This window comes from Lentinus tigrinus (genome assembly GCF_003813185.1).
Source record: "Lentinus tigrinus ALCF2SS1-7 unplaced genomic scaffold L226scaffold_50, whole genome shotgun sequence".
NCBI classification, from domain to species: Eukaryota; Fungi; Basidiomycota; class Agaricomycetes; order Polyporales; family Polyporaceae; genus Lentinus; species Lentinus tigrinus.
In genome coordinates this window covers 1-14,195 of record NW_027137959.1, presented here as the reverse complement: position 1 = coordinate 14,195, position 14,195 = coordinate 1, and the positions used below count along the sequence as shown (strand labels likewise).

The window sequence follows — 14,195 nt, the reverse complement described above, 5'->3', positions numbered from 1 at the left end:
GAGGCTCCTGCGATGAAACGCACTCGAGATCAGACAGGCATGCGAGCGAGGAAGAGATACAGCAGCGGGCCCGGGAAACTGCCTGTCTCGAGGAGACCCTGAACACGGATGAACTCATCAATCCGGCCCTCCACATCGTAGCGCTCCCACTCTTCCAGTTCAGCGACGACGCAGACGGTGCTCTTGAGATTTGTGAACCGCGAGAGAGCCTCGTCGAGACGAGCCCAGTCAGGTGCGCTGCGGAGGACAAGTTCGTCCGTCTTCTGCGTCACCGCGTCGAGCGATGCCGAGTGGAAGACGCTGATGACGATGTGCTCGAGCTGCGGCGGGACAAACTCTACGAGCTCGACGTTCGATTGGAGGGCGTTGCTGTCATCCCCATAGAGCTGGGCAGCCTTTCCGTCGGAGATGCGTCCGTCTGAGTGCGGAAAGGCGAGCGTGCTGAGCCGCAGGAATTTGAGAGAGGTGCAGGCCTGCAACTCCCGGGTATGAAAACCGCCTGAGATGTTCGCAAGGAGTCAGCAGGATCCGCATTCGTTCACTCCACACGAAAAACACGGTTACTTACGGAGGCTCCTGCGACGTAAAACGCTCGGAAGCACGTCAACGGTGAGATCGGAGAGGCATTTTGCGCAAGGAGCGAGGAAGAGATAGATGGGCGGGGTGCCAAAGGGTTGAGGGAAGTCGATTCCTAGCCTCCGCAGCGGCCAGCAGGTTGGGTCTGCTCGTTGGAGAAGGCAGACTATTCCCGTGTAACCGTGATAATCGGGGCCTGCTTTTTTAGCACAGTGCATATCGAGCTCGCTGATGCGAAGTGCAGATAGGAGTGGCGTGAACCACGGCTCCTTCTCCATGCATTCATCCCACCCGCAGACGGTCTCCGCAAAATAGAGCCGGTCGATGACCGGGAAGAGACACAGGAGATGGCCAATAGGTGTGAAAGAGTCTTCGGGCGTTTTGCAGGCTAGGATAGAGAGCCGGGCAAGGCGACGGCTGTCAGGCGTTGACTGAACCGCTGGAGGCGCATCTTCGACTTGGAGGACCACGTTCTGGAGGGTGACGTGTCGGACGTTTGGCATGTGCGGCATGAGACGACCGAGGTCGCCAATTGGCAGTGTGTGTGTGACAGTTCCGCTTGGCCTGGGTGCCTCGATGATGAGCGTTGCAACCTCTCTCGTCCCGGCGGAGTCGGATGCCACCCATTTCAGGAGCTCTCCTGCAGACCGGTCAGGTTGGTCCTGCCGGCAGACGACGGGCCAGGTGCGGAAGACATGGAAGTGAGCAGTGCCCGTCCAGGCACGAGCGATGAGTGCGCAGGACTTCAAAGAGTCGATGTCGTCGTGGAGGAAATCGATGATGTTGTGACCTCTCCCGGAAGCTCCCTCAGTCCGTCGTGGGTGTTGAAGGCTGTAGTTGAGGCCATGGTCTACCAAGAAGTGAGCCACTGATATCTCACTCATCCGCTGATAACATACCTGTCGAGGCTCTAGCAGATGCCACGGAGTGATGGCGGGGAGAGAAAGTGCGTGTGCGCTAGCTATAGCGCAGCCGGCGTATGCCCCTGACACCCCTAACAGCTTCATGCTAGCCAGCTAGTTTCTCACGCCGCGAGAGCGTGCCTCCTCACCTCAGTGAAGTGGACCGGATGAGGATTTGAGTGGACATCACCTACGGAAGGAAGAGATGGATTCCAGACCAGATAGCATGGCGGTGACGCACCTCCCGCATCGTACGGCCACCGCGCCCGGATCCAAGTACGACGTTCCTATGTAAAATCCATAACATTATGTGCAACGAGTATGTGCATGGTGCGTACGTATGGTGTGGTATCTCAATCGGTCCGCGTCTCGATCTCTGCTATAACACACCTTCCCTCCCTTCCTACGCGTGCAGGATCACTCCGGGCCAGGCCCGTGCCGGATATTCCGCACGTCTGGTTCCTGGTCGGGCGAGACGGGCACGTAGTCCTTGATGAACACATTGTCTCCCCGGATGTTGAGGAATGAATACTGCGAGAGGGATCAGTGTCTACCGGGTGAACGAAAGCGTAAGTAAGCTCACCTCAGCGAGCTCAATGCCGCTGTGTCGGTTGTAGTTTGCGTACACTAGGTTGATCTGCTCACGCGCATCATCAGACACACCCACCGGCACTGATAGAGACCACGCACCTCATGATGGAACGGCCTGAGCCCCGACACCTCGAGCAGCTCCCACCACTCGAGGAAGTCCTGGAAGCGCTGGTTCCACACGTGCAGCTCGATCTGCAGTTGGCCAAACGGCAGCACGCCCTCGCGCTCGGGCACGCTCCACCCCGTCGCGTTCTTGCTGTTGCCGTTCGCGCCCGAAGAGACCCGCTCCATGGTGAATTCGCGAATGATGCCGCGGAATGTCTCCCACTCCCAGCCTTCGACGTCCAGCTGGAGGAAGTCGATGTGCGAGTGGCCTGCGGTTCGGGTGAGTAAGCAGCATGGGCAGTCGATTAGAATTAGACGAGGAACGCACTGTTCTCGGACTTGAGCGACTTGAGCGTCCATGTCTTCGGGTTGTCGCCCGGGCCGTGCCTGTCGCTTGCCCCGAGCGCGAGCTTCCCAAAGTGTGCACGATGCCTGAGCGACTTGGGGATGTGGTGCCGCGCGTCTTCTCCCTTCGTCGAGTCGTATATCCAGACTTCGCAGAATTGTGTTGATTGCAGCAGAGTCACCTCGAATGAGTACGAGGAGTCGATTCCTGTGAATGGGGAAAGAGGTCAGCGATCTTAGTGAGGCGGGCATGAAGGGAGTCCGAGACAAAGAATGAGGAGGTAAAGGGACGCAGTTCAGATGATCGTCTGTCGTGTGAGTCGCGTGAGACCGACGTCAAGCGCCTGGGACGCGAATGAAGAATGGCGTTCGGGCAAGCCAATGCGACAGACCCTCAACCGTGCTGTCGAGGTCGGACGTGACTCCACTGGGCCGTCCCGACGGTTCAAGCCACAGACGGAGGGCAGTAACGCTCTGAGTCGGGAAACTGCTTGCAGAGCATAGCCGGTAATGTTGAACGCCAGGTGGAGCGGGTACAGCAATGAGCACGGAAGTGATTGGATGGCGAGACGTGCACGGAGCACAAAGGGAAACGTGGCGAGAGGAGAGGAAAAGCACGAGCAGCGGGAGAGGAGAAGCAACACAGTCTCGTAAAGCTGAAAGACGTACCGAATGGATAGATCACGTATTCATGCTTGTCCTGTATGCGCGACACACATCCACTTCCCACCGTCACCGAGCGCGCACAGGCTGTCGAGTTCGTGCGGGGAGTTGTAAATTGGCGGGAAGAGATCCCCTGCGAGCACGAGCTCGTCAGCGCGAACGAGGGGCAAGCAGCCGGCGAGGAGACATAAAAACGGTGTATGGCGGCCAAGGATCCTGATCTGGGGGAAACCTGAGCGATCGGGGATGTCAGAAACGACGGCGAGGAACTGCGCGAGGGACGTACATGACGACCTGGGCGGGTGTAGGCCCAAATCGTGTGATGAGGCCTTGCCGCTGCGGGAGCATGTCGCGATATTTGCGCTCCTCGCGCTCGAGCCTCGCCTTGAGGTCGTGGTTTGCCTTGTATGCGACGGCGCGCGGGTGCGGTGTCGGGCTCGAGAGGAACGAGTACGTGCAGAGAATGAAGGCGGCGAGTGCGAAGGTGCAGCGTGGGTGTCGCTGTCCTAATGAGAGCGGGGTCGTATGTAAGCTAGAATGAAGCCCAGGCAGTGCGGTATGCTTCCACTATCATCTCTGGCACACGCACGCGCTCGCGGATGCGCTGCCTGTACAACGCCTGCAGTTCATCGTCGACATCCTCGGAGTGAAACACAGGCTCGGTCTCCATCCCAACACAACCTCCTCAACAGCAAACTTCAGAAAAGCATCCGTAGAGAAACAAGCAAGACCAGAAGCAGGCAGCAGCGGAGCGGAGGAGATGGACGCGGAGGACAAGTCGCGCCCGCATCGTAACGCGCTCGAGTCACATGGGTCACGCATTCGTCACTGGCATGATGCATCTCGCCTGCAGCAACGCGTGCCCCGACGTGAGCAGCGACCACCACCATCTCCCCGACGCCCCCGACGACGACGAGCGACAGCCATGGCTGAGCGCGTCAACCCCAACATGCTATTCGCCAACTTCAACCAGGACTTCACGTGAGTGAGTTCGTCCGCCTTCCAGCCCGTGCTCTCCTCACCGTCCTCCCAGGTGCATCTCCGTCGGCACGAAGAAGGGCTACAGTATCACGAATGTTGAGCCATTTGGAAGAGTATATACCATGAGTGCGTACTGCTATATCTCCGAGACCTATGATGGACTCACCCAAGCCCGGGGACGCAGATGATGGCGTGAGAGGGATTGTGGAGATGCTGTTCTGCACGTCGTTGCTCGCGCTGGTCGGTGCCGCGGACCATCCGCAGTCAAGTCCTCGGAAGTTGCAGATAGTAAACACCAAGGTGCGTGAATAGTCATACATCTGCTCTCGCGACTCGCGTTACACCGGCATACCCTCGCGACGACGCGTCCGGGCACGAGCTCCCGTACATGCACGGTTCCTGACTTGCATTGCGCAGCGGCAATCCATGATCTGCGAGCTCCTCTTTCCCTCGTCTATCCTCGCTGTCAAGCTCAACCGCAAGACACCGGTCATCGTCCTAGAAGTGGAGATCTACATATACGACATCTCGAACATGAAGCTCTTGCACGTCATAGAGACAACACCAAACCCGAACGGTGAGTGTCACCAGTTGATCACACCTGCGCAGGCACCAATGTTCCCCAGCCATCGTTGCGCTCTCGCCTTCTGCCGACAACTCCTATCTCGCATACCCCTCGCCCGTCCCCTCACCCGCGCTCTCGCAGGCAACATTGTCACAACAGCCCATGCCTCCCTTCTCCGCGCCCTCCACGGGCGACGTCCTCCTCTTCTCCACGCGTTCTCTCACCGTCGCGAACGTCATCCAAGCGCACAAGTCTCCCATCTCCTTCCTCTCCATCAACTCCTCCGGCACCATGCTCGCGACCGCGTCCAAGAAGTGAACCACCATCCATGTCTGGAGCATTGCCGGCGCAGAGAAGCTCTACCATTCCGCCGTGGCACGCGCGAGGATCGCATATATTCGATTCACTTCAACATCGTCTCAACGCTGCTGGTCGTCAGTTCCGCGCACGACACCGCGCACATATTCAAGCTCTGGCAGGTACAAGAGCCCGTCGAGTCCGTCCGGGTCCATCGATAGCAGGGAGGGGTCGCAGGGGCTGGACGGCGGGCGCGAGTCGTATGTCGAGAGGATGAAGGGCGGCAGTGTCTGGTATGTACTTCCGCATTTGCTGCTATGCGCACACTAGTTCTTCACGTGCGTTGCGGTCTTGCAGGTCAACATTGCGTCGGAAATCACTGCACCCTGACAAAGAACCCCACGTCGTCTGTTGGTGGCTGCCTTCCGAATACGCTCACGGAGATGTGGAAGCCTTCACGAGAATCTGCGTTCCTCCGGTTACCAACGAGCGGCGCGCGGTGTGTCGCCGCGCTGGATAGATTCGGATTCTCTGTATGTGTAGTTGCGTACCTGATTACTGACGCTCGGTGCTAGAATGATGCCGCAAGTTATGGTGCTCTCGTCGGAGGGCTACTTCTATTCCTCTAACATCGACCTGGGGAACGGCGGCGAGTGCTCGTCGATGCAGTACAGGCGATGCAGTACAGGTGCGTTCTCTCTGGGTCACACAAAGGGAACGGTTGCGTGCTGACGCCCTCTCTCTCTCCAACCTTGTAGCTTGCTCGACTCGAATGACGAAGCAGCAGAATGAGCCAAGTTCCGAGCGCCCTGCTTTGAGCTTGGTGTATTCTTGCTTGTTGGTCTTCATCTTCGCCTCTGTTCACCACGGTCGGAATCGCACTTGTTGGGGATGCGCTTGTCTATGTCAGTGTCACGACTTTCACGACACCATCGCGCCAGCATACATGTAATACCGAGTGTATTCATTCATGGCTGGCGCCGTTATATCTGGGATATAACCAAGGACAAGGAGTTGTTACCTCGTGGTCTCGCAGCATATCTTATGACACTCACTTCAAGCAACCGCAGGAGAACGTAGAATGAAATGTTTGTGTAGATTACCAGAGAAGCAATCTGACTGTTAAACCCAGAACATATGTCCGGCGCGGCACTGGCACTGTCATGTGACCGTGGCTGCCCGCAGATAGTGCGCTCGCTTCCTGACTTCTGCTCTCTTCATGAACTCAACTTGCTTCCTCGACGACCGCTGGCAACACACCCGCCCCAGAACGTTGTATGCGTCGCTATCAGGCACTCAGTGAGTCCCCCAACGTGCAGCCTTGGAGTCCCTTGTGGCAATCTGTAAACGAGACCCGCCTTTGGGACATGGAGATTCGCCCTAGGGTACTACCAAGGGCTGTGGCCCTTCTATCCGACTATACACCTAAACTGACTGCCTGACACGGCTTCCTCTTCCCTCAGATACCGCGCCCCCGGTCTTTGGCCTTCATCGGGTGAGTCGAATCCTTCCCATGCACGCCTACCATGCTACATCGCCGCCACAGACGCGTTCAGGTGCTGCATTCTCGCCCTGGGATGCTGACGCCGGAGTCCCGCTTCACACGACGACGAACCTGGATTTCGACGCGCTGCTTCACGCGTCGTTGGCTCAGAAGGACGAGTTGACAGCACATGGGCAGGTGCCGCTCGAAGATGAGCCTGTTTTGGAAGAACACGACAGCCGCCAGCTCATCACGGAAACCCCCGCGCAGCCCGCAATCCCTCACGCGGCTGGACTTACAGCGGCTGCACACACCAGTGCGCCCCCTACACCCAGCTTCTTGGCCCCCCTCTCCACGCCGCCGCCATCCCTCAACCCTCCCGCTGCTCCAGTGCTGCCGCCGCCATCCCTCAACCCTCCCGCTGCCCCGGCGCTGCCGCCGTTGAGCGCTGCCACGCACCCGCGTGCTGCCACTCAGGCGCGTGCTGCGCGCGTGCTCCCCGAGGGCCTTTCAAAGGCAGCATACCACAAAATGAAGAGGCTCTTTCATCAACGAGAGCAACACCATGAAGAGCGCCTGAAGAAGCAGCGCGAGGTGGGCGTCGCGCTGAAGGCCGCCGCATTGAAGCACCGGAGCGGTGGCACCACGTTTGCTACGGACTTCACGTTCGGTCCCGAAACCGCCCATGTTGCAAGCACAGGCGTGATTGGGCACGCGATCCAGGTGCACCGGGAAGCCCGCAAAGGTACATCCTTCGAGAACGCCAGCTCCCTCGGCTTTACGCATGTCTCTTGGTCTGGCAAGTATGTACCTATCCTCCATCACTGCACGTCCGGCATGCTCACCATCAGTTTGCAGGACCCCCTGCTACATAGCAGACCGCCGGGGCATCATCTTCACGACACTGGCTGGCATGCCTAACGATCCGGAGTGGCCGTCACTGGTTGGTAGAGTCACAGAGAAGCTTGCGCGGGCGCAGAGGCTCATGGCGGAGCTCGAGGATGAACCGGACCATCGTCGAGGGAGCTACTTCTATGGCCACCGCGGTTTTTCGATCGGCCAAGGACAGAAGGTGCGTGCACTACATCTACCCCCCTTGTTCACTTGCAAAGTGAATCCCGTGCACGCTCAGCGACCAGGAAACCTCCGGAACTCTGCTCGCCGCCAGGAGATACTCGAGGAGCTCCGGACAGACCCTGATGTCATCCGTGTAGCAAACTTTGCCAACGGTATGTCATCTCCCCACATCCAAAAATATGCCCTCAGACCAACGCGGCACACAGGCGCACTCCACAACTATGTCCCCAACGTCTTTGACGTGTACAAGGACAACATGGACGCATTGCTGGAATGGGATCCCTCCCTCCAGAGGAACTTCCCGAACAATGTGTTTGCTGCGGCCACCTTCAACCTCAGACCGCGCGTTGCAACCCACGTTCATCTCGACCTCCTGAACTATGCATATGGTATGTGTGCAGTGTTCGCCGCTGGGAACTACGATTACAAGCAGGGAGGTCACATCATCCTTTGGGACGCAAAGTTGATCATTGAGTTCCCCCCCGGTGCGACCATCCTCCTCCCTTCGGCTATCCTCCGCCACTCCAATGTCACCATCCGCCCCCATGAAACTCGCTACTCGCTCACACAATACACTGCGGGTGGACTGTTCCGCTGGGTCCGTGCAGGCTTCCGTACACAGAAGTCATTGCAGGCAGCGGGCTTGGACTTGAGCAACGAGTATGAAGAGTGGAAGGAAGGGTGGAGGATGTACCCAACTGTCGACCAGATGTACTCACCGTAGCTACCACGTAGGCTCAATCGACGACTTGCTTTTTTGCCATTCTTAAGAATACTGCTCACTTGACCATCATGAAGCTCATCAGGTCTTGGCGCATCCTTCCACGACAAATATATATATTACATTGGAGTTGTGAATGGGTAATCGACTCTCCGAGGATCATGCTGTCTCCAAACGGTAACCCCAACAGTGTGAATGAAGCAGGCAGGCAAGTACGACCCAAGCAGATACAAGAAACCCAGGTGTGACCTCTTCGACCACGCTACTAGACTGGGTCCTTCGAGCCTCGGGTTTCCGTCGTTGCAGAACAGATATGGCTACGAGGTGTTGTGAAACTTGCGAGGGTGCAGGTGAATATTCCAGCCGGCGGGATGCGTGCATCATGTCTCAGGTGTCAGCTCCCCAAAGCCATCGCTCCTGCTCTCTCAGCTCATGCGTCCGGTGCGGCCCAAGCACGGGTCTCACCTCAGCGCACACCGTCGCCCGAGCGCAGATGGGCCATCTCCTCTTTGAATTCGGGATCAGATGGGGGTATGTGTACTTAAAGAGAATGTCGAAGGATCAGAAAGGCGTGTGTGAACCTCCTTCCTGAGTCCCGCGGCATATTTGTTAGTGTGCAGCAACATACAATATCGTTGAATTCACTCACCGTTTGCATCACACCTATAACATCCCAGTGTTAGAACATGACGGGGGATGGAGGCAGGCGGGAGCCGACGAGAATCAATGGTCACGGGGTCAAAGGGCGCCTCATGTTCAGGTGCCTTTCATGGATTGGGAGACCTCTATCGACCGGTACCGCCAATCGAAGATATCCCATCGCGCTTCTCATTAGTGGTTTGTCGTAGAAGTGCACACCACCTGCGTCCTGGCCAGTGCCTATGCCAGTCACAGTTCTATGCTTAAAACCTAGTATGTTTGTTGCTCAATTGCGATTGATGCTCACGGTTACGTTTCCAGGCTCCACCAAATACTAAGCATCAAACCAACTATGCGTCGACGACTGCATCTGTAATGGTGTGGTAACCGAGCCATCTGCGAGGCTGCAACACAGGCAGTGGTAGCCTTGAAGATGGCTCGGTTATGCGCCACTATGGCATCGACACGCCCTCCAAAGATGGCCACACCTCTGGACGCAATACAGCAATGTGCGCTTGCCCTCTCAAGCTACGGTGAGCTTTCAAAGCTACGGTGAACTTTCAAAGCTACGGTGAGCATTCAAGGCTACGGTGAGCATCTAAATTAGCGACCACTAGCTATAAAACCGCCCTGTCACTACCCTGCAGCTGCACAACTTTCCTCTCAACGACATGCCCGGCAGGCACGTCCACTTTGCCGACGAGCCCTCCACGCCCTCTGAGTCTCGCTCTGCCTCAACCCACCTGACTTCCACGAGGCACCCACCGCGCACACCACGACGACCAATGCCAGAAGGGCCCACTGTTTTGCTCTCCGCACCATACCTCGGGACGCTGCCTGCACAAATCCTATTGCACCCGCTGCTCGCCGCAACCAACAGCCAGGCCCCGCTCGACTGGGACATGTCGCTCCCGGCCGAGTCTTCACGCGTGCATCTCGCCAGCTATCCCCCCCGGCTCATCGACACTGTGGTCTCCCAGCCCGCGACGAACCCTGGAATGCAGTCCATCGCCATCATCTGCACCCACCTCCCCTGGACGATCACCGTCACGCCGACCCCGAGCGCAACCTGGACCGCGCCCTACGTCACCGTCGGCGACGTCCTGCACACCCTCTACCGTACGCTCCGCCTCGGCGTGACCGGCGCTGAGCTCAGCGTGCTCGATGCAGCTGGTCAACGACGAGTCAGTGACGCATATGTCCACCGCTACCGTCGTGTCGTCGATCCCTGCAAACGCGACTGGGAGAAGGCCAAGCGCATCAAGCGCATCAACTTCCTCTGTGACCGCCGTGCCTTCCTGGGCATCTCACTCGTCGAGGGCGGTATCCCTTCTAGGGGACTCCTGCACGGTGCAGTATGGACGCTACACACAGCTTGAGAGTCAGCTGCTCTTGATTATACCCTTACGTTCAACAGGTATGTTTTTTCGTCACCATTACAACTAAAGTTAACTTGTAGCGCCGTAGCGCCTGGTTCATACCCGTACTGATCCCCAGTCCATCTGTTATCCTGCTACACTATCATTCCTACCCTGTATTGATGAATGTCCACGACTGTATGCTGAGCTGTATCGATTCCCTACTACATACCCTCAAAATTGAATGCCATTGACTATATATCTCTGTGCCCTGCAGGAATGTTCGCAACTGGACAGCATTGAATGCATCATATAACCACCGACTTCTTATAGTATTTCTGATGCACGATGTCATTGGCCCGAAGGGCAAGAATGCGAGGCAAATAGTATCTATTTATACTTACAGTCTAATAACGGAAGACCGTAGCGTAAGTGGTGTTGCTCCTGCAGTCACCTGCCTGCGTAGGTTCGAGTCTCCGACGGCGACTTTTTACTACTGCTTTACTTCCCACCATCAACGCTTAACATCCTCGCCTTGCTATCGTTCTTGCTCTGTTCATTGATGATGCAGAGAGACCATGGAGTAATCAATATGTGTATCAACTGCCATGACTAGTTACACAGAGAGACCAAAGAATTCATATGGAACCTCCAGGGGATGAGCACGCGCCTTTACGAGGTCAGCGGTGATAATACGGTTGCGAATCAAAATCATCTCATCAAGGAAAAAATCATAGCGACACTCCCGCATCTCCCTCACCATGGCCTGAAACCCTCCGAACCATGCATTTGTCATTTCTGCTGCAGACGAGTTGAACCTCCACTTGCCATCCTTCAATAAGTCAGGAAACTGAGCGGCATTGCAGTATTGAGCGCAGAACATGTCGGTCTCCTTGTGTTTGGTCTTCGCATGAAAGGGATCTACAGGCATAACACAATTGTCGAAGTACGTATCACCGACCGCATTCAAGTGCTTCTTGAATATACATGCGGAGTCATAGAATATTACCGGAGGGACAGATCGCTCTGTCGGGAACAAAGCATGCAGAAATAACTGTGAATCAATTAGTCTGAAAGACTAGCTTTGCAGAAGCAGACTCACCCTGACGCCATCAATCCCCTCTGATCCAAACATGGTCGCCCGCCCAAGAATGATGCCGCAAGTCACCACAACTAGTTGCTCGTTATGTGTGCGCCATCGACCGAAGCGTGCATGGGGTTTTGTGTTCCCCTCGTCAGACTTCGATGGGCACTCGCCATCGGCATCAATGTCGACCAGTTCATCAGTGACAGCGTTGCCATCTCCCTCCAGGGACGCAGTCCGAAGGCGCTCAAGTCGACGGCGAAGGACGAAGAGAGATGAACGATTAGTGGGGTCCTCAAGAGTGCGGTGAGATGGATCCTGACACGTCTGGAAACCTGCAGTGACTTTGCCGGTGCATCCAACAACAGCGCAGTCATCATTCTTGCTGGAGTGCGTAGCGCAGAAGCGAGAGCGCTGGGAAGGGAGCGGCTCTTGACAGTCATGGACCTTGCAGCAGGGGCGTCCAATTGTGATGCCATCCATTACGGTAGCGCGGATAAAACCTACAAGACGGTGAGATTCACAATGTCAGGGAGAACTTGAGCGCACTCACCAAGTTCGCCGTCATGTTCCTCTATAGAACAACACTTGTCGCAGATGTGATTCCACTTCTCACGGGCAGGGCCAACCATTGACGCGTTCCGTGCCAGTAATGCAGGCTCGAGCCGAGCAGACTGATCACCATTGTTGCTGAGAACAAGATGGGTCCGCCTCTCCATGCGGTTGCGGAGGAGAGCAAAGAGGAAGAACGCATCGGATGCAATGGTAGGCAGCAGCTCAGGTTCGACAGACCATGACCGAGGGAAGGTGGCTAGTGATTCCTGATGTTCTAGGTTGTATATGCGAGCATTGTTTGTGAATGAGACCCTACCAATAAAGTCAATAATATGTTATTGATAGTCAATGTGAGCGCATACCAGGCACAAGCGGATGAGTTCGTCCAGCGATCGCACAACGGCGCCTCAATGAACATATGCGTAGTGACGTGGAGTGCTGTCGGAATGCCGCCGTAGTAGGCCCTACTGTGGGACTCCTGGTCAACGAAGAAGTCTGGATAGTATCTGTCATTGCATTCTATCAGATAGCAAATGTCAGAAGTAGTGAATACCAACAGCCTGCACTGTACGTACTTGAACAGCTCATTGAGTGACATGTCGCGGGTAACGGACCGAACTCGCGAGACAGGTAGACTACGTTCGTAGATGTCCGGTGGGAGAGTTGCCGCTGCTGTCCCTTCCGACGGCCTTCTATGTACTTACAGCCAGGTCGTATACAGACCCGCGTAGGTGGATACATATTATAGACACCTGATTATCGGTACACAGAAAATGTCAGTAAGCAGCGTTGAAGGAGGTGGTCCAATGTGACACACCTATGTCGTGCGGAACCCCATACTGTAGTATAACATCCACCAGGTCCCTCGAGAGGACAGTCCCACCCCCCTGCGCCGAGATGCGCCATAAGTAGTCGCGGAAGGACGTCCAGAAGTCTGCGAAGAGCGCCTGTTCAACTTGAAGGACCGATGCAAAGAGGAGCTGAAACTGTTCGGGCAAAGTGAGCGGTGGGCCGTTGTTGAATGGAGACTGCTGCCAAGAGAGGAGCGGACGCAAGTATGCAAGAAGTCTGAGGAAGAGGAGTAAGGAATTCACAGTCAAGCGTTGCGCAAAGGCTGGATGAGAAGTGAAGAGTTGCAAGGAGTCGAGATGATACTCCATACCCCGCACGACTGCAGGTGAGCCAGGAAGGAATGCTGGAAGGGATCGGTGCAAGCCATAGCTATATAGCAGGATGGGACTTAGGCGTCGGGAGGGCGGAGGCGAGAGGCGCGACCGACGCAGCCAGAAGCGGAAGTTGCAGCCACTTTTCTTTTTCACTTTTTTCACTTTTTTCACTTTTTTTGGTGCAAGCGCCGAGAATTTTAGCGCGTGCGGCCGGTTTTTGTTTGCACTTTTTTCCCGATTTTAGGCGCCTGAGCGACTGCAGCCGACTTGGCTGGAAAACACATATTTCCCAGCAGATACGCTCTAATATAAATAAAATAAAATTCATCATCATCTTTAGTCTGCGCCGCGCGACCCACATCGTCTGTATATTACACATGTCGTATCAACATCCACGTCGTCAAGCTCAGAGTCTCGATGTCTGCTTGCTCTTGAGGCGTCGCAGGCATCATGTCAACCGTGGCTTGTCGCGGGTGTCGCTATCAGAGAGGTATTGGGGGCAAAGGACGAAGAGAGTGGCACCTATGTCGTGGGGACTCAGGCTGCAGGATGGGAATGCTGCAGTTGCAGCGACTCCGAGGCTCGAGCCCAACATCGCAGCAAAGGTCAACACCCTCGCGCGAAGCTACCGCACACTGACCGCATAACCATGAAGTTAGGCAAAACAATTCGAAGGTCTTTCGTCATTATCTTTAGTCTGCGCCGCGATCCGCATCGCCTGTATATTACACACGTCGTTTCAACATCGTCATCAAGTTGGAACGTCACTCAAATAGCCGCGAACAATAGGGTATATCTACACGTAAATATGCAAGGGAGGGTCACAGCACAGGCGCATGAAGGACAAAGGCCGAAGACAAGCAGCACGGAAGGGAGACGAGACGGACGCATGCCATTAACATGCCATCTCGGGTGCGCGGACGATCTCCACCGCCCTGTTGATAACCTCCTCGACCGGCCACCGCTCGCCCGGGCCCTGCTTGAGGTCCAGATAGTCGCCGATCTCATCGCATGCGCGGAGCACCATGTCGATGTCCTCCTTCGTGTGCGCGGCCGAGAGACAGAACCGCACGCGGGACGTGACGAG

At 56.0% G+C, this 14,195-nt stretch overlaps 6 protein-coding genes across 6 annotated transcripts; 3 read left to right on the top strand and 3 right to left on the bottom strand.

Annotated features, from left to right (window-relative positions):
- Positions 1–60: 60 nt before the first annotated feature.
- On the bottom strand, positions 61–1,868 carry L226DRAFT_539991 (uncharacterized protein; the record flags this gene model as incomplete). The annotated part of the gene is made up of 6 exons (XM_067681784.1): positions 1,817–1,868; positions 1,673–1,765; positions 1,618–1,628; positions 1,367–1,428; positions 569–1,319; positions 61–499 (listed from the first exon to the last, which is right to left on the bottom strand). Coding segments are annotated over exons 4-6 (1,247 nt in total), but the record flags the coding sequence as incomplete, so codon positions are not given.
- L226DRAFT_539990 (uncharacterized protein) lies at positions 1,673–3,821 on the bottom strand (the record flags this gene model as incomplete). Its single annotated transcript, XM_067681783.1, is given in 8 exon segments — positions 1,673–2,009; positions 2,062–2,115; positions 2,169–2,443; positions 2,503–2,727; positions 3,189–3,213; positions 3,233–3,315; positions 3,440–3,714; positions 3,772–3,821. 8 exon segments carry the CDS (start codon positions 3,819–3,821, stop codon positions 1,896–1,898), a joined length of 1,101 nt encoding a protein of 366 aa, XP_067529714.1. The 3' UTR covers positions 1,673–1,895.
- A 232-nt stretch (positions 3,822–4,053) lies between these two features.
- On the top strand, positions 4,054–5,952 carry L226DRAFT_539989 (uncharacterized protein). The gene is made up of 10 exons (XM_067681782.1): positions 4,054–4,163; positions 4,216–4,289; positions 4,348–4,463; positions 4,581–4,740; positions 4,790–5,042; positions 5,081–5,162; positions 5,215–5,322; positions 5,421–5,524; positions 5,601–5,693; positions 5,784–5,952. The coding sequence occupies exons 1-10, from the start codon at positions 4,108–4,110 to the stop codon at positions 5,815–5,817; spliced, it is 1,080 nt and encodes a 359-aa protein (XP_067529713.1). The 5' UTR covers positions 4,054–4,107; the 3' UTR covers positions 5,818–5,952.
- Positions 5,953–7,313: 1,361 nt separating this feature from the next.
- L226DRAFT_472205 (uncharacterized protein) lies at positions 7,314–8,309 on the top strand (the record flags this gene model as incomplete). The annotated part of the gene is made up of 3 exons (XM_067676448.1): positions 7,314–7,580; positions 7,641–7,737; positions 7,792–8,309. The coding sequence occupies 3 exons, from the start codon at positions 7,314–7,316 to the stop codon at positions 8,307–8,309; spliced, it is 882 nt and encodes a 293-aa protein (XP_067529712.1).
- Positions 8,310–9,616: 1,307 nt separating this feature from the next.
- Positions 9,617–10,324, top strand: L226DRAFT_526746 (uncharacterized protein; the record flags this gene model as incomplete). Its single annotated transcript, XM_067679073.1, has 1 exon — positions 9,617–10,324. The coding sequence occupies one exon, from the start codon at positions 9,617–9,619 to the stop codon at positions 10,322–10,324; it is 708 nt and encodes a 235-aa protein (XP_067529711.1).
- Positions 10,325–10,919: 595 nt separating this feature from the next.
- On the bottom strand, positions 10,920–12,683 carry L226DRAFT_548234 (uncharacterized protein; the record flags this gene model as incomplete). Its single annotated transcript, XM_067682573.1, has 5 exons — positions 10,920–11,279; positions 11,406–11,890; positions 11,941–12,254; positions 12,305–12,461; positions 12,518–12,683. 5 exons carry the CDS (start codon positions 12,681–12,683, stop codon positions 10,920–10,922), a joined length of 1,482 nt encoding a protein of 493 aa, XP_067529710.1.
- Positions 12,684–14,195: the final 1,512 nt, after the last annotated feature.